Source organism: Cyprinus carpio, chromosome A11, assembly GCF_018340385.1.
Source record: "Cyprinus carpio isolate SPL01 chromosome A11, ASM1834038v1, whole genome shotgun sequence".
Classification (NCBI taxonomy): Eukaryota; Metazoa; Chordata; class Actinopteri; order Cypriniformes; family Cyprinidae; genus Cyprinus; species Cyprinus carpio.
Window position 1 is genome coordinate 26113957 of NC_056582.1, and position 25163 is coordinate 26139119.

At 38.2% G+C, this 25163-nt stretch overlaps 1 protein-coding gene and 1 non-coding gene across 5 annotated transcripts in view; both read left to right on the forward strand.

The window, feature by feature from the left end:
• The window catches only part of LOC109112414 (interleukin-1 receptor accessory protein-like 1-B), a 215856-nt gene that overhangs the window by 75938 nt on the left and 114755 nt on the right, over positions 1 to 25163 (forward strand). For all 4 annotated transcript variants that reach the window (XM_042766929.1, XM_042766931.1, XM_042766930.1 and 1 more), the window contains exons 3-5: positions 12720 to 12999; positions 23029 to 23215; positions 24587 to 24740. In XM_042766929.1, coding sequence (XP_042622863.1) covers positions 12720 to 12999; positions 23029 to 23215; positions 24587 to 24740 — 621 coding nt within the window. The remainder of the gene's footprint in view (positions 1 to 12719; positions 13000 to 23028; positions 23216 to 24586; positions 24741 to 25163) is intronic.
• trnav-cac lies at positions 22149 to 22221 on the forward strand. The gene has a single exon. It is a non-coding gene; the product is annotated as a tRNA-Val (tRNA).

Here is a 25163-nt window from a genome sequence, read left to right on the forward strand (position 1 = left end):
GGTAACAGGTGAGGCAGGGGATCAGATACAGATAATTTTGTGATTGTTACAGATACAAATACAGATACAAATACTGGCTTTGCTGCACACCCCTAGTCTTCGGTTTATATTCATCTAGAGCAGGGCTTCTCTTTATCTGAAGCACTCGTCTAAGCTTCTGGAGTTTCTGATGATCTGAATCAGGTGTCATTATTGGACTATGTAGATGGACAGATTGGTGCATTATAGGAACAGGGATAAAAAAAATAAAAAAAATAATTTATAATCCAACCAGTACGCCATCAGACAGTAGCTCCTGACTGATTATGTGGGCATGCACTTTTAATTCTTAAATGTTATTTGGTCTGAGAACGCTTTTCTATAAATGCAAGCTCACGTGACTCGGAGCGGATTATTCTTTAAACCTAATGCTGCTTTTTCGAGCTCAATTTTTAGCCTAAAAAAATGGAGGAGATTTCAGCCTCCTGCTGATGAGAACAGAAGAGCGTTTAGAGCCGAAACAGAAGTCCAGGCTATAAAGAGAGAGAAGGGAAGAAGAAAAAATGGCAATCCTCTTTAAAATATATCTGCGGAAGTGACAGGAAGATAAAGCATCCCTGACAGCGAGACGGCACTCCTGATATTGGGTCCTGGACAGGGATCATTCATCCAGCGAGGGATACGATCGAGTCCATTTGATCTTCTATTATTTATTACTGTTCATTGCACTTGAACCGAGTCGACTGTTAATCTCTCTCCTGCTATGTTTTATGCAAATTTACTGTTTCTGTTTCCTAAAAATGGGAGCAAGAGCACCTGCGTTTGCACCTGATGAACAGATAAAATCAGACAGAGTAGAGACAGACAGACAGGTGGCCGATGCACTATTATTACCTGAACATTATTGTTTCATTTACGTGCTTTAATTCATAGGAACAAACGTCCTCATGTGTTTTTCCCTTGGGTACCAGAAATCAGTTAATGAACATGCCATTTAAAACCAAGATGAAAATGTCAGTTAATTATCTGAAAGGAAACACCACGAGGCAGATTAGTTCTGATAAAAACAAGAAAGTCATTACGGTCCGAGCGTCTGTTCATTTACGGAGCTCAAGATGACACATGCATTTGACGGAGCCTCTGAATTTGACCCAAATCCTTTATGAAGACTTGAGGTACGATGAGGGAAACGTGCATGAATCTCTGGTAGCATTTAGCACTAAATAGGGCCTGTGGGACAGGATTTATAAAGGCCTGCAACAACCTTTAATCGGAGATTTTACCTCCTCCATTAGGATTGATCGATATGTGCTTTGCTGTATGAATTTGCAGCTGTGGCAGAGCAAAGAGAGCAAGGAGTGTGTGTTTGATTACAGTGTGAGTTAGTGAGTGTGTGTGTGTGTGTGTGTGTGTGTGTGTGTGTGTGTGTGCGTGTGTGTGTGTGTGTGCGTGCGTGTGTGTGTGTGTGTGTGTGTGTGTGTGTGCGTGCGTTTGTTTGTGTGTGTGTGTGTGTGTGCGTGCGTGTGTGTGTGTGTGTGTGTGTGTGTGTGTGTGTGTGTGTGTGACCGCTAAACATGACAGCTGTAGGAAAGGTCATCCAGCCTAAAGAAGCTGAAGAACTAAAAGCACAGCATTATTTCTGTCTTACAGTCTTTCATATTATCACAGAAATACTGGGATGAATGTTTACAGATCCGATATATTTAAAAACAAACAAACAAAAAAAAAACTTAGCTACGTGTTCTGTACTAGACTAACTGAGACTTGTCATGGCACTTGTATACTGTTGTTGTTCTCTCACTGGTCTGATTGCTTCTATTGTTCTCATTTGTAAGTCTGCTAAATGATTAAATGTAAATGTAATGTCCATTGAAGAGATTAAAATAGAGCAAGTCACAATTTAAAAGAAATTGAAGCTTCAAATGACATTTTTGTCGATTGCATCGTTTCGCCTCTAGGTGGCAACAAATGACTGTTTAAAAAAAGATTTGTTCAAAAATGCTGATTCATCCAGCAATGAAACTGCATTTAACTGTCATTTTGCATTATTGACACACTGTCTTCCTAATTAATGTTGTTTATTTGGTTTGACACAATCTTTTTTGTTTAAAGCGCTATATAAATAAAGATGACTTGACTTGAAACAAGTGAAGTATTTATGAGTGAGTCATTGAATCATTCATTCAAACCACTTTTTCATCATTTGAATATTAAAAATTGGTGTATTAAATATATTATATTTTAAATACATATATATTAAAATGTTTAATAATTAATTCAAATTAATTAAACACTTTTAAATAGACCGCAGCAATAATATTTTGTCACACATAATTTTGTTTAGTTCAGAATCTAGGGAGAATTGTGATCTCTACTTGAAACAAAAAATCTGTTGTGTCTGTGGTGTTACAACAACGGATGTCGCTGCTTTAAGTTAACAGGGAAGTTTATTTGAACTACTTCCTGTGTGTAAAGGTCATTACATGTGATGCTTGATCTGAGGCTGCATGGTGTGTTCAATCTTAATTTTTTATAAACTCTGCAAAATTGCACTGATAACTTACAGATTTTACATTTTTGTATCTAAATATTGATAAGTCAAGTCAAGTCAAATCACCTTTATTTATAAAACAGATTGTGTCAAAGCAACTGAACAACATTAATTAGGAAAACAGTGTGTCAATAATACTAAATGACAGTTAAAGGCAGTTCATCATTGAATTCAGTGATGTCATCATGCAGCTCAGTTCAGTTTAAATAGTATCTGTGCAATAATTTGCAATCAAGTCAACGATATAGCTGTAAATGAAGTGTCCCCAACTAAGCAAGCCAGAGGCGACAGCGGCAAGGAACCAAAACTCCATCAGTGACAGAATGGAGAAAAAACCTTGGGAGAAACCAGGCTCAGTTGGGGGGGCCAGTTCTCCTCTGACCAGACGAAACCAGCAGTTCAATTCCAGGCTGCAGCAAAGTCAGATTTTGCAGAAGAATCATCTGTTTCCTGTGGTCTTGTCCCGGTGGTCGTCTGAGACAAGGTCTTTACAGGGGATCTGTCTCTGGGGCTCTAGGTTTGGTCTCAGCTGTCTTTCAGGGCTGTAGAGGTCCTTTCTAGGTGCTGATCCACCATCTGGGCTGGACACGTACTGGATCCGTGTGACTGCAGTGACCCTCTGATCTGGATACAGACTGGATCTGGTGGCTACGGTGACCTCGGAATAAGAGAGAAACAGACTAATATGAGCGTAGGATAAATTCTTCTAATGATGTAGCAAGTACATCAGGTGTTATGGGAAGTGTTCCCGGTTCCGGTTTACCTAATTAATGCAGCCTAACAATCCTTTAACGGATTTGGATATTAGAAGTGTATTAGTGTGCTATGTGTAAGCCAGGTTAAAGAGATGGGTCTTTAATCTAGATTTAAACTGCAAGAGTGTGTCTGCCTCCCGAACAATGTTAGGTAGGTTATTCCAGAGTTTGGGCGCTAAATAGGAGAAGGATCTGCCGCCCGCAGTTGACTTTGATATTCTAGGTATTATCAAATTGCCAGAGTTTTGAGAACGGAGTGGACGTGGAGGACTATAATGTAACAAGAGCTCGTTCAAAAACCATTCAGGGCTTTATAAGTAATAAGCAAGATTTTAAAATCTATACGATGTTTGATAGGGAGCCAGTGCAGTGTTGACAGGACCGGGCTAATATGATCATACTTCCTGGTTCTAGTAAGAACTCTAGCTGCTGCATTTTGGACTAGCTAGAGTTTGTTTACTAAGCGTGCAGAACAACCACCCAATAGACCATTACAATAATCTAACCTTGAGGTCATAAACGCATGGATTAACATTTCTGCATTTGACATTGAGAGGATAGGTCATAATTTAGATGTATTTTTGAGATGGAAAAATGCAGTTTTACAAATGCTAGAAACGTGGCTTTCTAAGGAAAGGTTGCTATCAAATAACACACCTAGGTTCCTAACTGATGACGAAGAATTGATAGAGCAGCCATCAAGTCTTAGACAGTGTTCTAGGTCATTACATGCAGAGCTTTTAGGTCCTATAATTAACACCTATGTTTTTTCAGAATTTAGCAGTAAGAAATTACTCGTCATCCAGTTTTTTATATCGACTATGCATTCCGTTAGTTTTTCAAATTGGTATAAGCGTAGTCTTATGTCTAATATCGCATTATCTAAAAATTATCATGATGGCAGTCCGCATTTTAAAAAAGTCTGGATTTGTGCTGATTTCTCCATGATGTTTCTCTCTCCATTGGGGGGAAATAAGTAATTAGTATGAATGCTTATAAGCATAAGCGCCAGTATTTAATTAAAATTAATTGAAAATCCAAAAATCCATAAGCTTCCATTTTACTGAAGACAGAAAACTGAAATAAATAGCAATACATTTGAATTTTTTTTTTTTAAATACATTTGATAATACATAGCAATACATTTAAAAAAAAATAATAATTTTGAAAAAATACGTAGCAATTCATTTTACTATTGAAAAATAAGAATTTTTACAGTTTCTGCCTCACGTTTGCCAATTAAAAAATGACCCTACTGACTCCCTAAAACAACCAAACCTGCTAATTAGCTCATGAATATTACAGATTCGTCAAATGAGAGACAGTTGACAGAGCAGACAGACAGTTGATCATCATCAGACCCTCGGAGAGAGATTGTGCTGGAATCACATCAGTCACATACGAGCATCCTCAGATTCATCTGGACTGTTAGTTCTTTTCTGGAGAGAGAGAGAGAGAGAGAGAGAGACAGCTGTGGTCCTGACTTCCGCTCTCTCACAGCGGGGGAAATCCCATTTCTATAACTGTTCCGTATTCATTTGAATCCATTCAGAAGTCTTTACCGGGATCTTTTTAAACCGGTCCAGGGCTTCTGACCTTGACGTGTTTCTCTGCATTTCTGAAAGCTTTTAGTGTGGATTTGAGGCTGTGCGGATGAGTCCAGTGCTGATCTGGGGTCAGAAGTTACTCTAATGGTCAGTGATGAACAGAACCTGACCTGAGACACACAAGCTGAGACACACGACAACAAGAGGAAAGATGCAGAAATGTTTCTGTGTTCGGTTACTTAGTATTTAACTAGCCGTATACAGTCAAACCAAAAATTATTCAGACTCCAGATATAATTTTTGATATTTTTTCATCAGTGGGTGCAGGACACTATAGTTCATTTCAGTGAGGATAGCAAAATAAAGTAAACTCTGACATATTATACCCCAAAATTCTTCATACAGTAGACTACCAGTATAACTGATAAAGATTTCGGACCAAAAATTATTCAGACACTTTGACCTGATCATGTTTTGCTTCAGTGTTTTTCTTTAATTGCTAATGTGATCTTTTTACACCACAGATTGAACAAAAATTGAGCTACTGTAAATTAGTTTTATCTAATTGTGTTTGACAGCTGACATCTATTCAACAGAATTCATTACATACCTTTCTATCAAAGTTATCTGACATTATCAAGATAAATTTGTTCTGACACAGTTTAACTCTGAGTTCTCATATTTTATTACCATTTTCTAAACTATAGTCAATAAACTGTGATAATGTGAGAAATGTTGAAGTGTCTGAATAAATTTTGGTTTGACTGTATAACCATAATAGAAAAGGTCTGTGCCCTTATTTAGATAGCTGTGTGTGTGTGTGTGTGTGTGTGTGTGTGTGTGTGTGTGTGTGTGTGTGTGTGTGCAGTCCTGATGGATGTTGAATCGTGTGTTTGTGTCTGGTTTTCTTTCTCTAGTAATGAGGCTTGTGTGACTCTCACCTGCTCTCATTCACTCTTCCTCCTTTCTCACTTCTTCTCTCTTTCACTCTGTCTAGCAGAATAAATAATGTATGCAAATGTCAGTAACTATTGCCAAGAGAGCAATTTTCATTTTCATCCATCTTTTTTTGACGCTGGTGGATTTATTGTAAACTCAATTTACATTAAAGGTTTCATTTGCTTACTGAGTGCTACACACACTCTCTCTCTCACACACATATTCCTGTATCTTAAACAGTAAAGCACTGCATTGGCAATGGCAAGGTCAAGGGTTTGATTCTGATCACACGTGCACCTAGAATGAAATGAAAGTTGAATAAAAGCATTGTCAAACGTGTGTGTGTGTGTGTGTGTGTGTGTGTGTGTGTGTGTGTGTGTGTATTTTCTGTAATTGTGGGGCTTGTGTGAATTTAATGGTCCAGTGTGCTATTGGATCAGATGTTTTCATCATCTCTCCTGTGTGCATTCTGTCATATACACTCTTAAATTGAGTATCTTTCATAAAGGCAGCTGGTCTTCATGATGCTTGTTCCTGTAAGAGTATCTTACACATGCACACACACACTCACACACACAAACACATGTGTCTGCCGGCTCTCATTGTGCTGCTCACAGGAGTGTGTGAGTGAGATGTAATGTGACAGCAGCTGCTGGCAGATGATTACTGGACATATGCACACCATCACATGATCAGCCTGCTCTCTCTCTGTGTGTGTGTGTGTGTGTGTGTGTGTGTGTGTTATGAGTTGGAAAGCTCAGGATATAGATAGGGTGACATTTAAGCAAAGAAAATTGTCGTCACACATTTTTATTCATGTACATTATTCCATATATATTCACTTTATTGTAGTGGGTTCAGCTGGGTTTAGTAATTCATTTGGACTTTAATGACATCAGTCAGAACAGTATACTCAAAATATATCTTCCTCAGCGAGTCATAACAGCTGCTCGATCTGCGTCCCGTTGCTGTGACTGAATTCAGAACAGCATACTAGCATTCTAGCATACTACACTGACTGATTCTGAGTAGCAGAAGCAGTCATCGAGCATGTGTTTTTGTGGATCAGCGCCACCTGCTGTACAGGGGTTAAATTATTCAGCCTGAAACCATATTTCTGGTTTAAACACACCTTTTAAAAGCAAATTGTCTCATATTATCATCTCGCATTTGGTTTGAATAGGCTGCACAAATATTTGAGTGAGTCCTCTATCCTGAAAACACACACTTATCTGTCCGTCCACCCATCCATCTGTCTGTTTATTCATCCATTCATCCATCTGTCCATTCGTCTATCCATCCATCGATCCATCCACCCATACATCTGTCTGTTTATTCATCCATCCACCCGTTCGTCCATCCATCTGTCCATTCATTCATCCATTTGTCTATCCATCCATCCGTCCATCCATCCTTCTATCTATCCATCCATCCATTCATCTGTCCAGCTGTCCATCCATTCATCCATCTGTTCATCCATCCGTTCATCCATCCATTTGTCCATCTGTCCATTCATTCATCCATTCATCCAACCATCCACCCATATGTCCGTCTGTCCATCCATCCATCTGTTCATCCATTCATCTGTCCAGCTCTCCATCCATCCATCCATCCATCCATTTACCCATCCATCCATCCATCCATCCATCCGTTCATCCATTCATTTGTCTGGCTGTCCATCCATCCATCCAATAATCTATCCATCTGTCCATTCATTCATCCATTTTTTCATCCGTCCATCTATCCAATCATCCATCCATCCTTTCATCCATTCATCCATCCATCCGTTCATCCATCCATTTGTCCATCTGTCCATTCATTCATCCATTCATCCAACCATCCACCCATATGTCCGTCTGTCCATCCATCCATCTGTTCATCCATTCATCTGTCCAGCTCTCCATCCATCCATCCATCCATCCATCCATTTACCCATCCATCCGTTCATCCATTCATTTGTCTGGCTGTCCATCCATCCATCCAATAATCTATCCATCTGTCCATTCATTCATCCATTTTTTCATCCGTCCATCTATCCAATCATCCATCCATCCTTTCATCCATTCATCCATCCATCCGTCCATCTGTGTATCAGCGGAGTGGCATCTCGGGTGCAGCAGGCGTTTCAGGAGGAAGTTAATTGGGTGTAATCAAGCTTAGCTGTGCGTGCGTGTGCTCACTGCTGCTAAAACACGTTTGTGAAATGAATGATAACGGCCCAAAACAGCCCAACATCCCATAATGAGCAATGAGAAGAATGATGATCACAAAATAATAACTGTCTCCTGTAAGTATGTTGACAATATTCCCAGAGAAACTCCTTAATTGAATATGTTTCCCTGTGGGAGACAATGTTTGTATTTCTCTCTCTCTCTCTCTCTCTCTTTCTCTCTCTCTTTCTCTTGTTCTTTCTCTCTGTCTTGATCTCTCTCTTGATCTCTCTTTAGCTCATCAATTAAACTGCTGACATTTTCAACATCCCAGATCTGAAATGAAAAAGCTCTCGGTTGCCCACAGGATGTTTTTACAGCGTTTATGCCGTGTATGAAGTGACTGTGATCTGCCAGACAAACGGCATCAGATTTTATGTTCTGAATCAGACATATAACAATCGTAAAATGCCCTCATTCACCATTTTATTTGATGTCTTGGCATTCAAACCTCCTTTTTGCAGTGTCTGGCCTCTCATGAAATGGTTCTAGCTTTAGTTCTAGTGTTTGGAATCACATCAGGGGCCGGATTCATGAAACGTTTTGAAAATAAAGAAGTATAGAATTTTTTTTTTCCCCAAATATATATATATATATATATATATATATATATATATATATATATATATATATATATATATATATATATATATATATATATATATATATATTTTTTTTTTTTTTTTAAGAAAAAATTTAGCAAGAATTTTTTTTTTTTTTTTGTAAAATTCAGTATAAATAACTTCTTAAAGTTAGCATAAACTCTACAGTCTTAAATCCCCACATTTAAGATGTTAAAATTTATTCACAAGTTGAATGAATTCCTGAATTAGGTTTCCTTTAGATGATGTCTGCCCTCGTTTCCTGCAGCTCTTGACGACTGAAGTTTAGTCAAAAGGTTTTCAACAAGAAAATTCATTAAACAAACACTTTTTATGCCCATTAAGTCAAGTCAAGTCACCATTATTTATATAGTGCTTTTTACAATGCAGATTATGTCAAAGCAACTTTACAGTATTAAACAAGGAAATAGTGTGTCGAAATAGTGTTTGAGATCAGCAGTTTAATTCCAGGTTGCAGCAAAGTCAGATTGTGCAGAGGACTCATCTGGTTCCTGTGGTCTTGTGCCGATTGCCGTCTGTGACGAGGTCTTCAGAGGGGATCTGTCTCTGGGGCTCATCTAGTTGTGCTGGTCTCCGCTTTAGAAAAACAATATGATTGTGAGGTGCTTACTGTGTTTAATAGGTAAGGTATAATGTACATCCAGCCAGTTGTTATGACAGAATAAATCCTGACAGGTTTATCGTCATGAAGTGGAGGGCTGTTGTATAAGACTGAAGGGCTTTATTTTGCCATAACAACTGGCTGGATGTGCATTATCCCACTTATTACATGGGTACTTGCCACAAAATGAAATAATAAGACACAAAATATTAATTTAAGTTGTAATATTTGAACACAAAGCTTCCATGAAGAAAGCAGTTGCTAGCAAGCGGCAAGTTCAAACGATAAAAGATACTGGTTTAAAAAGAAACTGTTTTAAAATCTTACCAGTTTGTTAGTTATCTTACAATCCATTACAGTGTACAAACCAATCGCCTCGAAATAGCAGCAGCTGCGTTTGTATGAAACAAGAGAGAGCAAGTCCGCAATACCAGGAAAACAGAATTAAATATTTATTTAGAGAATATTGATTTGAGTTTTAATATTTTATTAGACAACCAAACACAAAGATTCCACGAAGAAAAAATGTTCCCAGCAAGTGAATAGCACCCGCTGCAGTTACCCAGATGAGCCTCTGTTATTGGTTTTTACCGGTTGTTATCAGGGAATAACATACCTCGGAATGTGCTGACTGACCAATCAGAATCAAGTATTCCACAGAGCCATGTAATAAACACATTTGTCATTAATATTTGTCAGGATTTCATTTGTTATATTACACCACTGTTGTTTTATTCTAAAGAAAAGAGAATATTTGAGAAATGTTGAGAAATTTTGAAGAATTGCACTTCTTGAGAATTTCTTGAGATCAGTTCTTAAGACGATTGTTGTGAATCCAGCCTCAGGTCCTGAGAGTCTCTGCTGATGCTTCATTGCATCCATCAGAATGACGTTGAGAGGAGCAACAGCCATCGACATAACTCACATTCCTTTCTGAAAATCAGCTCTCAGATAAACGCACACACTTCACAAGAAAAGAGAAATATAATGGCTGAAGATTCTGTGATCGCTCTGTCTCTCCCTAAACGAATGTCCCGTTCTGAGACGTTTAATTTCACATGTAATAAACATATGTGCAGAAGTAAGCCAGCACACACACACACTGTACAGTAGGATAATTAACAGAAATAATCATGTTTTAACCATCTTTCATTTCACACAGCAAAAGCATCATGAAGTTCGTTATACTGCTGCAATGAACCTTAATTATCACCCCCATACTGGCTGCCACGGCAACCAGCCCCCTCTTGTCGTCATAGCAACAGAGACCCGTAACATTTTAATAAGTGGGGTTTTTGCTGTCAGTGTTTGTAAATGTCACCTCACAACAGCCGCACCACTGGCATCTCCGAAAGATCCTGCCAAAACTCATCAGGGACCCCTGCGTTCCTTCACCCATTCCCCCTCCACATGAGCATCCGGCCGAACGTGTCCTTCACAGAGCAGCTCTGCTGAGATTTGATAGGATTTCGATTTGACTCGCTGTCCGGCAGGCTTTGACTTTCTCAGCGTGCTAAATGAGTCGTTGTGTTTTATTTTGGGAATTTGGCGCTTAGAGAGAGAATGCAGGGATTAATAATGCGACGTGCTTCTCTGTGTTAATTAGCTGCTGTGCTGTTTCTTTAGTAAATAAAACATTGAGGGAGACACAATTAGCTGAGCCTGTCGAGCTCTCAGCATCTGTCTGCAGCAGCTGCTTCAGACAGACAGAACGTGGGATAATGGAGGAGGAGGAGAGATGCTGGACAAAATGCCGCTGGGACGCAGTGCTAGACCTATCGGAGAACATTCGGAGTGGTGCAGAATCTGTTTCTAAATGACAAATTTGACAAATGACAAACAGCTTTTTTGCACGCTTAAAGGGCACTCCGGGAAGGGGACGCCATCTGTAGGGATGTTCCAAATGAAAGTGATCAACTGAGTCCCTCCACGAAGGGCCCTTCCAGAAATCTGTTAGCGAAAGGAACATGCGATGGTCACTTCACGGAAGTAATTTCCGTTTGTGATCATGTGATCTTCGGTTAGGAGATCTTGTGGTGTATTTTAAAGCAAAGTTGGGGTTGAGTTCGACTTCACATACAAATGTAAGTCAAATAGGCTAATTAAATTTGTCTTTATTTTATTGTCATTTTTTTTTCAGTGATAGAAATATGATTTAAGATGGTAGTGAAAGCAAGTGCCAGCATGTAAAGCATTAAACTTTAAAGTTTAATGGTGGTAAGACACAATTAGAAAATATTAGAATAAAATAATAATAAGAAGAAATATTTATTTGCAACAACCGATGGAGTGCCGAATGCTGCATGCATGCGCAGCCTGGCCAAGGTAACATTTGGTCAGTCATTCCCTTTGCCAAGGGAGTTCAAAACGCTTATATGAGACAGTAATACACCCTTCAAAAAACACACTTCAAGGGCTCTGGAGTAGGGCATAGGGATGCTCACTTCCATTTGGAATTCGCCCTATAATTCATCAGCAGCATGTGACATCAGTGTCAGTTACCACTGAAGCTGGGTTTGTTTCAACACACAGTAAATGCATGTGCAGCAGAGTGCTTGTATTGTAAGCGTATGGAGCGAAGCCTTCCAGCGGGTCTGACCGCTCTTGCATGAGCAGTAATGTAGAAATATTCATTATGTGAGCTGTGTTTGTGGCTGAATTGTCATGTGGACTCTTCTCAGTCTGCTCATGTGCTGCGGATGAGTTTCTCCAGCCATATCCATGTTTTCTCCTGCTGTGGATGGGAAACACGAGCTCATGCCTGATGATGTCTCAGCAGTTTGTCTCATGTGAACACAGACGGTGTGTTTGAGCTCAGCAGTGTCTCCATTACTGTACATGTGATTCTTACAAACCGAGTCAGTCATCAACATCATGTCGCAGATGCTGCAGACAGAGCTGAGCGTCTTGAAGTGCTGCGGTTTAAATGAATCATATTTCAGTCCAGTTTCTGATAAAGATTGATTGCTATGAACATTCCTCTAGATTTTAATTTCAAATCATGCACACTGTAAAAAAATTCAAAGTAAATAAAAGAGTAAACAATAGAATAACATTTATTTGTTTCAACTTTAAAAATTCACATTTAAATCAAAGTGTTAATTTCTGTTTCTTTGTAATTATTTGTGAAATGTAATAGGAATTTCTGAGTGAAAGTTGTTTCAAACCATATCTTTAAGTGCTCACTCACTCACTTACTCACTCACTCATTCACTCACTCACTCACACTCACTCACTCGCTCAGACACACACACACATACACACTCACTCACACTCTCATTTGCACACTCACTCGCACACACACACACACACACACACACACACACACACACACACACACACACACACACACACACACACACACACACACACACACTCACTCACTCACACACTGGCCCTGATCTGTGTCTGGCTGTGTTATTTCATGTTGTCAAATGAACATGGCCTCATGTTGTTCTGTCATGTGCTGTACATCGGTCCTGTTGTATTAACGCAGTGTTTTCTGTCTCCACAGTGGACGGCTGTACGGATTGGTCTGTGGACTACCTGAAATACAAAGTTCTGCACGGGGAGCCTGTGAGGATTAAATGTGCTTTATTTTATGGATACATCCGTGCGAACTACACACATGCTCAGAGCGCTGGACTCAGTCTGATGTGGTACAAAAGCACCGGCCACGGAGACTTCGAGGAGCCCATTTCATATGACGGGAGCCGGATGAGTAAAGAGGAGGACTCCATCTGGTTCAGACCGGCCGAGTTACAGGATGCCGGACATTACTCGTGTGTGTTAAGGTACTAGCTGCTTTCTTTCTCTGTTTGTGTGTGATCTCATGTTGAACGTTAACCTGAAGCTGATTTGTGTGTGTATCTTCACACTGATTTGTCAGCATCATGACTGACTATGTTAAATGTAAACCACAATTCCCAAGATGAATGTTTGTGTTTACTGGATCAGTAGTGAATCAGCTGTAAGCAGATCTACTCAAGAGGTGTGTATCATCCTCAAAAACACTATTAAAGTTATCAATAAAAATTGATTAGAAGATTAGACACTTAATTTTTGGCAATATTGTTGACTTGATTGCACAGATACTATTTGAACTGAGCTGAGCTGCATGATGACAACACTGAATCAGTGATGAACTGACTTTATTGTCCTCTTGCAGTACTGACACACTATTTTACTGTTTAAAACTGTAAAGCTGTTTTGACACAATCTGTATTTTATAAAGTGCTATAGCAGTAAAGGTGACTTGACTTCAGAAGACAAAGCAATATAGTGAATGAAATAGAAATAATAATAATATTTATTATTATTATTATTATTATTATTATTAGTGTTATTATTATTACATTGTACTGTACAATAGTAATATATTTCTGTCATAATTTCTTCAAGTTAAACTGGAATTTTATTTTGGCGGTTTGTGGTGAAGATCTGAGAGTCTCAGTATGTGTTTGACAGTGATTTTTCTCAATATAAACGCTGTAAATCTGCTGAAGTGTCTGTCATAGCAGCTCCGGGGATAAAGTTATGTGCTCATATTAAAACACTGTAAGCGTCACGCATGTTTGAGTTTGTGTATCAGAACAAACTATGGCTCTCATTTACACAGAGACACACAGAAAATGAAGATTCTAGACCATCTGACAATTTAAGTGTACTCACCATTGACTACTTTTGATTTATTCATCCAAAATCTGACAAATTCCATGACATTCCTTATACAGTGAATTCCATTTTATGACTGTATTTTGCAATTCCATCCCATGTTTTCCACATCTCAGGAATCACAGAGGCATCATGAGTTATTTTGACAGTCTTTCTGAATTGTGGGCTCTCTCATTGTGAATCTGTTGTTTGTAACGGGCGGGTTGCTGGGGATTTGATTTGGGCTGATGGTCACATCCATTTACAGTAATCAGGAGCAACACTAACTCAATCAATAAGACCTCATCCATCCGTCCTGTTAGACAGACAACGACAGAGGAGAATGGACTTGTGTCTGGTGTATTAATATAGGGACTCATCAAAAATGACAGCTGTGAGTGAAACACACGATGAAGAGCGATGAAATCAGATAATACCACCCCGTGATGCTTTCATTCCAGTCTTTCTGATGCCACACTTTTACCATTTATGATTTGTGTTCAGTAATTAGGTTTCATGCATTTTCGATTCAGGTCACGTCTCTGAACTAAATGAAAGATTCCCCGGTTCTTCTGATGTGATGATGTTTGTGAACAGCAGCAGTTCCGCCGTGGAGGTCAATCCACCGGAAACGGGGAAAGCGGGGCTTACAGTCGCATGTTATAGAATGTTGTTAACCTTGCAGGCTTGTCAATGGCTCATTAGGTTCCCTCATTAAGAGAAGAAGGTGTGCATTTAATAGGTGTGCAGTATTATGTATATAATTTGAATAATATGTTATATTATCCTAAAGAAATGGTGGTTTACTTTTCATTGGAGCATTAAAAGTGGTAGCCTATTTTAGTTGGGTAGGATACATAAATGGATTTATATGCAAAATGTCAATATTCTCACATTACTTAATATTTGTCACAAGTACATTTTTCATTTATATTTTAAAATTCCTTTGATAAAACAGCATGCATTTTTGTCTCACACATACTTTGTTATTCGTTACCTGTCCTTTATTTTGACAGAGAACTACTTGGGAAAATAAAATGACCTCACGCTTAAACTCAAGTTCTCTCATTAAAATCAACAAAGTGCACACGATGTAAAAAAGAGCTTCATTAATTTACAACTTTAGTGATTTTAAAAGGAGCCTTCTTTACTCACTTTCATAAAATTTAATTAAAACTAAAAAAAAAAAAAAAAAAAAAATACAAAATTGCAGCCACATTTAAATGCAGGAGTGTATCAGAGTGCAAGATTTGTGCAGCACGCATGATGCTGAGTGTGATGCGCAAGAGATGTGTTGTGGGGTTACATCATTTATTCTTATTTTTTATTCATTACAACTCTTGTTAGGTTTTATTTTGAATCATTGCATGTACATTTTTTTGCATTGCATGTCAGCTTATTACAACGTCTCTTGTATGCACTACACTGCACTTTGTAATACATATGCAAAATGTGAAACTGCCATCTTATTCACAGTCTATAATATTTTATAATAATTTGTACAATAATATTTAACTTAACCTGCTGAGCAGGTCAGCCGTTACATCATTTTAAAATGTCAAATAGCCTTCAATTTACAGGTTATAACTGCATCTGTCTCTGTTGTATACTTGTAAAGATTTAATTCTAATGTGGATCTTATACTGTAACCTAAAATAAATGTGCTCTATTACTATTCATATTCAAATGTTTGTGCAGAAAATTATTAATGTGTATGCATGACAGGGAGGTGCCCGCACCACCACTTGAATTTTTTCCTGATAATTAAATAACTTAGAATTGGGCTGCCTCACATACATGAGAAATATATAGGCCTATACAGAAAGCTTGAAATGTCTATTTTTAAACAAACCAATTCAAAACAAAAGCAATTTCTCCCTGATTATGTAAAGTGAAAGTGGAAGTGACATGACGTGACATACAGCCATGTATAGTGACCCATATTCAGAATTTGTGCTCTGCATTTAACCCATCCAAAGTGCACACACACAGCAGTGAACACACACACCGTGAACACACACCCGGAGCAGTGGGCAGCCATGTATGCTGTGGCGCCCGGGGAGCAAGGGCACCTCAGTTGTGGTATTGCCGGCCCGAGACTCAAACCCACAACCTTAGGGTTAGGAGGCAAACTCTCTAACCATTAGGCCATGACTTCCCCGATCTGAAGGATGCATTTCTCTAAAGGTGGATCCAGCACTGTGGAGATGAGAGTCAGCACCGTGAATTTCATCTTGCAGCTGACAAGAAAACATTAGTTTATTAATAAATAATTTAAATGTCTCCTATTTCACAATTATTAGTCTACTTCTGCCTGTGCTTTGTGGCAAACTTAATGCGTGTGCTTGAGCGCAGAATATATTAAGGCTCATATGGATTAGTAGATTGTGTTAATTTAATATAAATGTGTGATTATTTGAATAATGACTTAAATGAACAACTACTAGAAACTAGAAAAATCTTACGTGGGGGGCAGCCATATTAAATACCCTCTAGACATCTCTGATAAAGTTTTTAAAGCATTTTATAAGTTTACATAAATTCTGCTTTCAGAACGGTCTGTAATGGAGAGATGACACATCCTTAACACTGATTTTTCCTCTGAAACAGAAAAGCGAAAATTTGAATAAAATTGATATTTTATGTTTTGAGAACCCTTCTCCATTCTGCAGATATTGTTGCTTCTGGTTTGTGCATTGTAAATCACAGAGAGTCTACAAAATATGTCTCCCAAAAACTGGGGTCTTTTTTTGTCATGTCTTCAACGCTTGTGTATTTCCTGAATCTAAAACAGCCTATAAAACACATTCATAGACGGATACTTTTCTGATGTCTGGACTCTGTGTGGGATTTAGAAAAACATTAAGAGATGGTTCAATATATTAGTAATATATACATTCTGTGAGAATTTATATTTCAGATTTTGACTGCGAATGTCACGTCAGTAATGCTGGAATTGCCAAAACGACTGCAGCACTGGCACATACAATTAAAACAGTGCAAAACTGAAAATAGTACAAAGCAGCATATAAATTAAGAATAAAAGTTCTTGTCTCTCTGGCAGACATGCGTCTCTTCTGGACAGTTTCTTTGTCTCTCTTTCAGAGGCGCCTCATTGCTCCTGAGAAAAAAATAAAACCATATTATATTGTATGTAATACTCTGTATGCCGTTGCAAAAATTGCAAAAGCCAAACCAAATGAATTTGTCCTAAAACAGATACTTTGCCCAAACCTGCTCAGCAAGTTTGAAATGCTCATCAAACACTCTCCATATGAAAAAGCAAGCAATTTGCACCTTTATTTCATCTACATATTTAGCAGACGCTTTTATTCAAAGCAACTTACAGTGCATTCAGGCTATCAATTTTTACCTATCATGTGATCCCGGGGAATCGAACCCCCAACCTTGCACTTGTTAATGCAATGCTCTAGCACTTGAGCTACAGGAGCACATTTCAACCCCCACAAGCTACACTGAACTACCCCCAAACCCCAGCCTCCTCCAGCTGGACTGAATTCAATCATACTACTTTGCTCATTGTAAAATAGATCTGAAAGAAAAAAAAATGTTGTAACATAAACCAGCAAACTGCAGAATACACACATCTGTATTAATAATTTTATATAGCCTATTATTTCATTATAAAAAAATAGCTAACACCTCAATACGGGATTTGAACCTGTGTCGCTGAAATCACTGACTAGCTTCTACCACTGGACTACCAACTTCCCTTTTCCATTGTGTGTTTGCACATGCAAGAAAAATGCACTCTTCATTCATCTCACTTTGCAATAATAAAAATAACAGTGTCATCATGCAGATAATTCTTGTGTGTTTATTATAGTGTTCAAATGCTGATTTTATACAGTCCTAATGTGTGTATATATATATATATATATATATATATATATATATATATATATATATATATTATATATATATAATATATATATATATATATGTATGTATATGTATGTATATGTATGTATATATACATTTTTACTGTAATAATATGCAACTTTTTGTAAATCGTTTACAAAAGCATAACGGTTGGTTGATATTGTGAGTGCACACAAAAATAAGGGTAGACCATTTACAGTTCCGAATGTAATATTAGTCTGATCTGTATGAGTAAAAATTATGCCATACTTCAAGTTGTTTCCACTGTTATGAAGAACAAAATGAAGTGATTGTGCTTCATTTGGTTGGAGGAACAGCTGTACTTCCTCAGCAGACCCTGAAACAGCATTTTTCAAAACAGTTGCGTTCGATCCTTTGCTGGCTGTTCTGATTTAAATCTAGTGGTTCTTCTGTGTTTGTGTCACAAGTTCAGTGATGCAGGTAGTGACGATTCTCTCCATATTTTTGTTATAAGTCAGAAATGACAAGGAGGCAGCTTCCCGTAATAGAAAGTCAATGGAGAGTGTTGGATTGTCCCCCCCCCCCCCCCCCCCCCCCCAGTGTGGGCGTGGCCTAAATGCGCTCTGTCTCTATAACTCTCAACAATAAGCCACCTTTTCAATCATTTAATTTTTATGGCATAATGCACACCTCCTTAAATGTAATGAAACATTCCAAGTAAATATCCTACAGTTTATACGATTTCTAGTTTTTCATGTCACAGCTTTATCCTATTAATCTTGATTTCTCACAACTTATTTTTTTCAAGGTTTTTCTTTTTTTTTTTTTTATGGTGTGAGTCATAGTAAATTGTTACGTGAATAGAGTCTCATGAACGTGCTGCCTTGTACAGAGGACCAACGGCCAAGGTCAGGATTTTTAGTTTAAAAACTTTCATTAGCCTGTGGATTGAAATTAAAGACCCTTAATACAACATAAGAACATTGTGTAGCTTTAATGGTGTTCATAATGACTGTTTAATAACCATAACATGCAGTTAAGAGCCTTTGTGTTATTTTTTTTATTTTTTTATGCTTTAGGCTGCAGCCTATGACTATCTCATGTTTTGAAATTAACTTTACAAAAATTAATTAATATAGAATTAATTGATCTAATTTTTAAAACTTTCACAAGTTCTTGTCTTGTGTAAGTTTTCTGTCGAGATTTTATCAGCTGAACAGTTGTCATATTGTTAATCAACAGTATAATCCATTGAACAGCCTGTAATTCTGTCCTTCACTGACCTGCTTTCATTCCTATCAGATATTAAACGTTGTTTGGTTATATAATTGCGTTAATGAGGTAAATGGGTTTTTTCAGGGCTCAGGTTAAACAGTGAATGTGTTGTTGGATATGGCTGGTAAAGTTTCCTCTCAAATTGTTTATCATCTCATCACCTGCATTGTTTTTCATCATTTTCATCAGCTGTATGAGTATTTTTTACTTCTTAAAACACTAAACTTGCATTGAAACCATTCGTCCGAATTATTAAATTGCATTTACAGTTTTTTTTTTTAAACTGCTTATTGTCAGACTGTTGTTTTGTTCCCCATGTGCTCTGTGACCCAGATTCTGTCTCCCGTTCATTGATTTCATTCCAGGTGTTCCCCATTTGTTTTGATTGAATCCAGGTGTGTCTAGTTGGTAGTCCCTATTGTCTGTGTATTTAAAAAGTATTCAGTTCCCTGTTTCTTGGTCCGGTATTCTTGATGTCAACTCCTTGTGCTACGTGTGATTCCCTGCGATATGAATAAATTCCTTGGTTTTGTACTCCTGGTCTCCTCGTTCTTCGCTCCGTGTTCCCGCACTGTAGCAAAACGTGACACTTCTTTTGATACAAATGATTTTTTGTTGTAAAATTTTTTATGGATGATGATAATAAAGCAGAAGAAGAAAAAAAATATTCTAAAAAATAATATAATAATCATAATTTTTTTCAGCTTTCAATTTCATAAAACAGTTTTTGCAAAACACAACACACAATTCCGTATGTAACACACAAAAATCTATCAGGAATTAATATTATGGCAAAGGTGTTTGCAAATGTTTGCTTTTGAGATATTTTGAATGCAGTGCTTCATTTTGCAAGAGATGTGAGGCATTTTGTGTGTGCAATTCTTGGATTTGTGTGTAAAGTTTGGAAAAAAAGAGGCAAAGCTTTAAAAATGTGTGTAAGCAGCTGAAAAAAAAAAGTAAACTGAATTCCTAAAGAGGCAGGGGCATTTCAGTTCATCTGCACTAACGATCAATGAATCTCTGAACAATTTCATTGTCTTTAAACATGGAATTTGATCCATTAAGAATGAAATGTGATTTATTTTTCAGTGTCAGTGTGCAATGAAGAGAGAAGAACAGGGTCTAACTTCACATTAGCGGAGGGATACTGGCTGAATTGAGGCCTGAGAGACATTATGAGTAAACAGTGGCCGTGTGTTGGGCTCTAGCAGTATATAGTTAATCAGCCGGCCTCGGCGCTGCGACACATGAGTTATGCATCTGTCCGAATCGTGTCTCCTCCACTCCCAGCAGAGCCTGACCTTCCTCCGGCTCATAAATAATCCAGCGCTCATAAAATACTGATTTAAAGAAGCGCTGTAGTGAACCACGACGGGCCGCAGCGCATCCTCAGACATACGTCACTCGAGGGATAGTGTTTCTGACTCTCAGGCTGCGTCTGAAGGCATATTTGATTAACATTTCCCCCAGAATCGTCAGGTCCATCTGTTATAGTCAGAGAAATGAACCGAGTGCTGCATCACAGACGTGAACATCGCTGAATTGCATCTGGCTTTTTGACATCCTTCAGAATCACTGTTTGATGCTTTCTGTGAGTCACTGCCACCATGTCTTGTCTGTTAGTTCATAATGTGTAGCTCATCTGTGTGCTAGTGTACTACTGAGTGAATTACCGCTGAGATTCACACGCGTCCTCATGCAGCGTCAAACTGTACAGAACCTGTCAAATGTTTGGAAAAATTATGATTTTTTACTGATTTTTTAAGTTTCTTCTGCTCACCAAGACTGAATTTATTTGATAAAAAATACAGTAAAAACAATTATTATTGGTGCTCAGTTATTAATGTTTCATATTATTATCAATGCTAAAGATGAGTTTTTACGCTTAATAGTTTGGTGAATATTTTCTTTAGGATTCTTAGGTGAATAGACACTTCAAAAGAACAATAATTTGAAATAGAAATCTTTTGGAACATTATAAATGTCTTTACTGCTACTTTTGATCAATTTAATTCATATTTGCTAAATAAAAGCATTAATGTCTATTAATAAAACTCACACCCTAAATATTTGAATGGTAATGTATGATAGTTTCCACACAAATATTGTGCAGCACAACTGTTTTCAACATTGATAATATTTAGAGATGTTTCTTGAGCATTAAATCAGTATATTAGAATGATTTCTGAAGATCATGTGACACTGAAGACTGGAGTAATGATGCTGAAAATACAGCTGCGCATCACAGAAATAAATTACACTTTAACAGAGATTCACACAGAAAACAGATATTCTAAATTGTAACTGAATAGTTTGTACTCTACTGTATTTTTGATCAAATAAATGCAGCCTTGCTGAGCAGAACACAATACACTAAAACATTAAAAACTCACAATGTTTGGAGACTTTTGACAAGTACTGTAAATCTCATTGGACAGCAGTCACGCTCCTCGTACACTCTGATTGGCCATTTTTTTGTGTCGAGTTTCACTGTGTTTTCATGTTTGGTGAAATGCTCTGGATTTCTGTGTGAGCCGCAGGCGTTCAGAGGGAATTACGGCCCATGTTTAATGGTTTAACCAATGCAAGCTTCCCTATTCCCTCATAACAGGTGCCTTCATCCACTAATTAACTGTGATAAATTCTCCTCCAAGGTTCTTAATGCTTCCAACATGATCATACGTTTAGTCAAGATGCCATTAATTATAAGATGACCCAATTTTTTAGTGAATTCACTGATATTCTTACCTTCTGCTCAAATGAGTTTGGATCTGTAGGTAAAAATATTATCTGTGTACTGATGTAAAATTCTTTTACCGTTCTGCTGGTGAGACACATGCATGATTCAGATGAAAACAGCGGAATATGTGCAACCGCAAATCCAGTGCTTCTGACGATCAGCTGAGAGGTCAATAAGTGTCATAACATAAATGCTTCTAGATCACAGTCAGTGAGTGTTTGCCATCATTCATGAGCCGAGCGCTGGTTTCCTCCACAGAACTGCATCAGAACAGCAGAAACACTCCTCCTGCTTTGATTTGAAAGAAGAAGTGAGCTTTCAGTGAGATGTTTAGATCCGCCGGTCAGGATATTTAAACTCATTTGCACAGGTCTGTCTGATGATCTCACGGCACGTTTAATCTGACATTAGGTTTCCGTAGTGTAGTGGTTATCACGTTTGCCTCACACACGAAAGGTCCCCAGTTTGAAACTGGGCGGGAACAGTGACTCTTTGGCCTAATGGTTAGCGAGTCGAATTACTGTACAGTAATCCAAAAGTTATGAGTTTGAGTCTCGGGCCGGCAGGGATTGTAGGTGGGAGGAGTAAGTGTATGGTGCTCTCTCCACTCTCAATACCACGACTCATGTGCCCTTGAGCAAGGCACTGAAACCTAACTACTGGTTAAACTAGGAAAAGCTGTTCTTCAGAAAAAGAGTTAGTTCAAATACAGAGTCATCTTATTTCAGCAGATAATCAAACCAGAGGCTGATTATAAGACTGAAGCTGGGATCACGTGTAGTGGAGGGATGCTAATCTTTAATTTTCATTCTGTCGCTCTCTTAGTCTCTGTTCACTGTTCTTTGAGTCAGCACTTTCTGTCCTTTCTTCTCTCCATTCTGCATTGTGTTGTTTCTTCTGTTCAGGGAGTTGTTTTCCAATAAATTCAATTGTGGCAGTAAGAGATGTCCACGTAGAGCGCCACTCTAACAAAGCTGAAAAATGGCCTGCTGGCTCTCTGCTCTCATTTCTGCTGATCTGAGATGTCCTGAGCCCAAGACAAGCAAAGGAACAATTGCTGAGAATGATGTGAAAACACAGCAGACCCTTTTAACCGAGCATTTACAGACTCATTACAGCAATAAAGAACTGGGATTTCTGAGACATCATACTCATCGTAAATGTGAACCTGAGATTCCTCTCTCCCGCTGATCGCCACGAAAGAGTGAGCATTTAAAAGCCTTTTCTGGTGCGAATGAAATGTCTGTTTCTGTGAAGCTTGTTGACGGTGTTGGTTTGGTGTGTTTTGCAGGAACTCCACGTACTGTATGAAAGTGTCGATGTCGCTCACGGTGTCTGAGAACAACATGGGTCTCTGCTTCAACTCCAAGATGAGGTACTTTGAGAAGGCCGAGCTGAGTAAGAGCAAAGACATCCTCTGTCCTGACATTGACGACTACATACAGACCGGAAAAGAACCAGAGATCACATGGTACAAGGTACGATCATGTGCCGCATTCACCATTATGCAACACTGCAAAAAATGCTTTTCTTACATAGATTTTTTGTCTTTTTTCCAGCCAAGATATCTAAAAATTCTTACATCAAGAAGGATTTTCTAGACAACTAAAAATTATTGTTTTCAGAAAAAACAAGTCAAAATTAAGTGAGTTTTTGTCTAGAACAAGCAAAATAATCTTATTTCAAACAGAAAACAAGTTTTTTTTTTGTTGTTTCAAGCAAAAAAGTCCTTAATTTTGACTTGTTTTTTTCTGAAAACAAGACAATAATTTTTACTTTTCTAGAAAATCCTTCTTGATTTAAGCATTTTTAGATATCTTGGCTGGAAACAAGACAAAAAAAAATCTAAGTAATAAAAGCATTTTTTTTTTTTTGCAGTGAGACAGGTTTAGTTTAGTACTGAATTACTTCTTCAGTTTGTTTCCATCTCCATCTCATCGAAAACACCCTCATGCAGTTTGTGTTCAAAGTTGGAAATAGAAGCTGTTAGGCAGAAACGGACCTTATATCAGTCCTGATGTCCTGAGGCACAGACGATGCGATGAAAAGTGGCATGAATTAGTCCATTTCTGCCACCCATAAGTCAGGTGAAATTGGACTGCGCACTAATTCAGATGAGCGTAAAATTAAACGTCTGCCACAGTTTCTGGCTAAATTGAATCAAAGACAGGTCATGACAGGTCGAGGACATTGGTGCAGAAAACATGAGTGGATTGAGTGTGAACTTCTTCATGCCACACAGTTTGATATAGAGCTGAAACGGAAAGATAAAACAAATGCACAGCGTGAGCAGCAAATGACTCATTTGATCCAGTTCTTTAAACGAATCACATTGAAATCGGTCTTATATAAACTGAGCTAGTCTAGCAAAGAGGTTTCATTAACAGCACTTTTTCTTCTTATAAAATCTTTTCAATATCTTGTAGTGTTATTTTTTCTCACCATATGAAAGCGGTGCATTTTAATTAAAATGGTTGAAGTGCGTCCAGGCTATTACTGATGATTAGAAAACCTTTCGTCTTTGAACTTCTTTTTGTTTTGTTTTTTTTGTTGCTGAGTTTAACACTGGTTAACTTCAGCACAGTTTGTGCATCACCTTCTCGTGGTTCACTGCCTTGACAATGAACTCATCTGCTCATCGACATGAAAATTTATATTTCCTCAATAAATTATTGACAGGTGGTTTGACAGGTGATTTACAGATGAAACTCTAGCTGTTGTCAAAACACTGTCAAGTATGAAATCAGTAGTGCTGCGGTCTGTCAGCACCATCGAAGGTGATGTATTAACGCGTCATTTCAATGAAATGCATTAACCGCATTAAACAGTCCATCTGTTTATGGATGCAGGAATGCCGGCCGAAGCAGTGGAGACAGAGCATCGTGAGGAAGGTGGATGTGCTCTTCATCAGAGACGTGCGGGAAGACGACATCGGGAATTACACCTGCGAATTACAGTTTGGGAGTTTCGTGGTGAGGAGGACCACCGAGCTGTCCGTCACAGGTAAGATGAGCTCTTCTGATGAGGTGTGTCCGGTTCAGATCCTTCCTGCAGAGTTAAGCATCAACCCTCACTAAACAGCTCAACCAGCTAGTCAAGGTCTTCAGAATCTCTCCCAGACTGGTGTTGCTGCTAAACTCCGCAGGAACGAGGCCGTCAGGGAGCTGAGAACTGAGTTTTTCATATTAAACATCTGCTGGTTTGGATTTGATCAGGCCCGGCTCCAGAATCAAATCACTGAGGGTGCTTCTTAAATTAGTGTTTAGTGTTTAGTTTCCACTGTTCATCAAACAGCCAGATGCAGCTTATTAATATGCATGACTTATAGAAATGGCTCATCTTCTTCCTATAGGATGTCAGCGTAAGACCCTCGTCCCACTGCCCGACTAATGAAAACAGATGATTATACTTATTGAATTTGTGTCA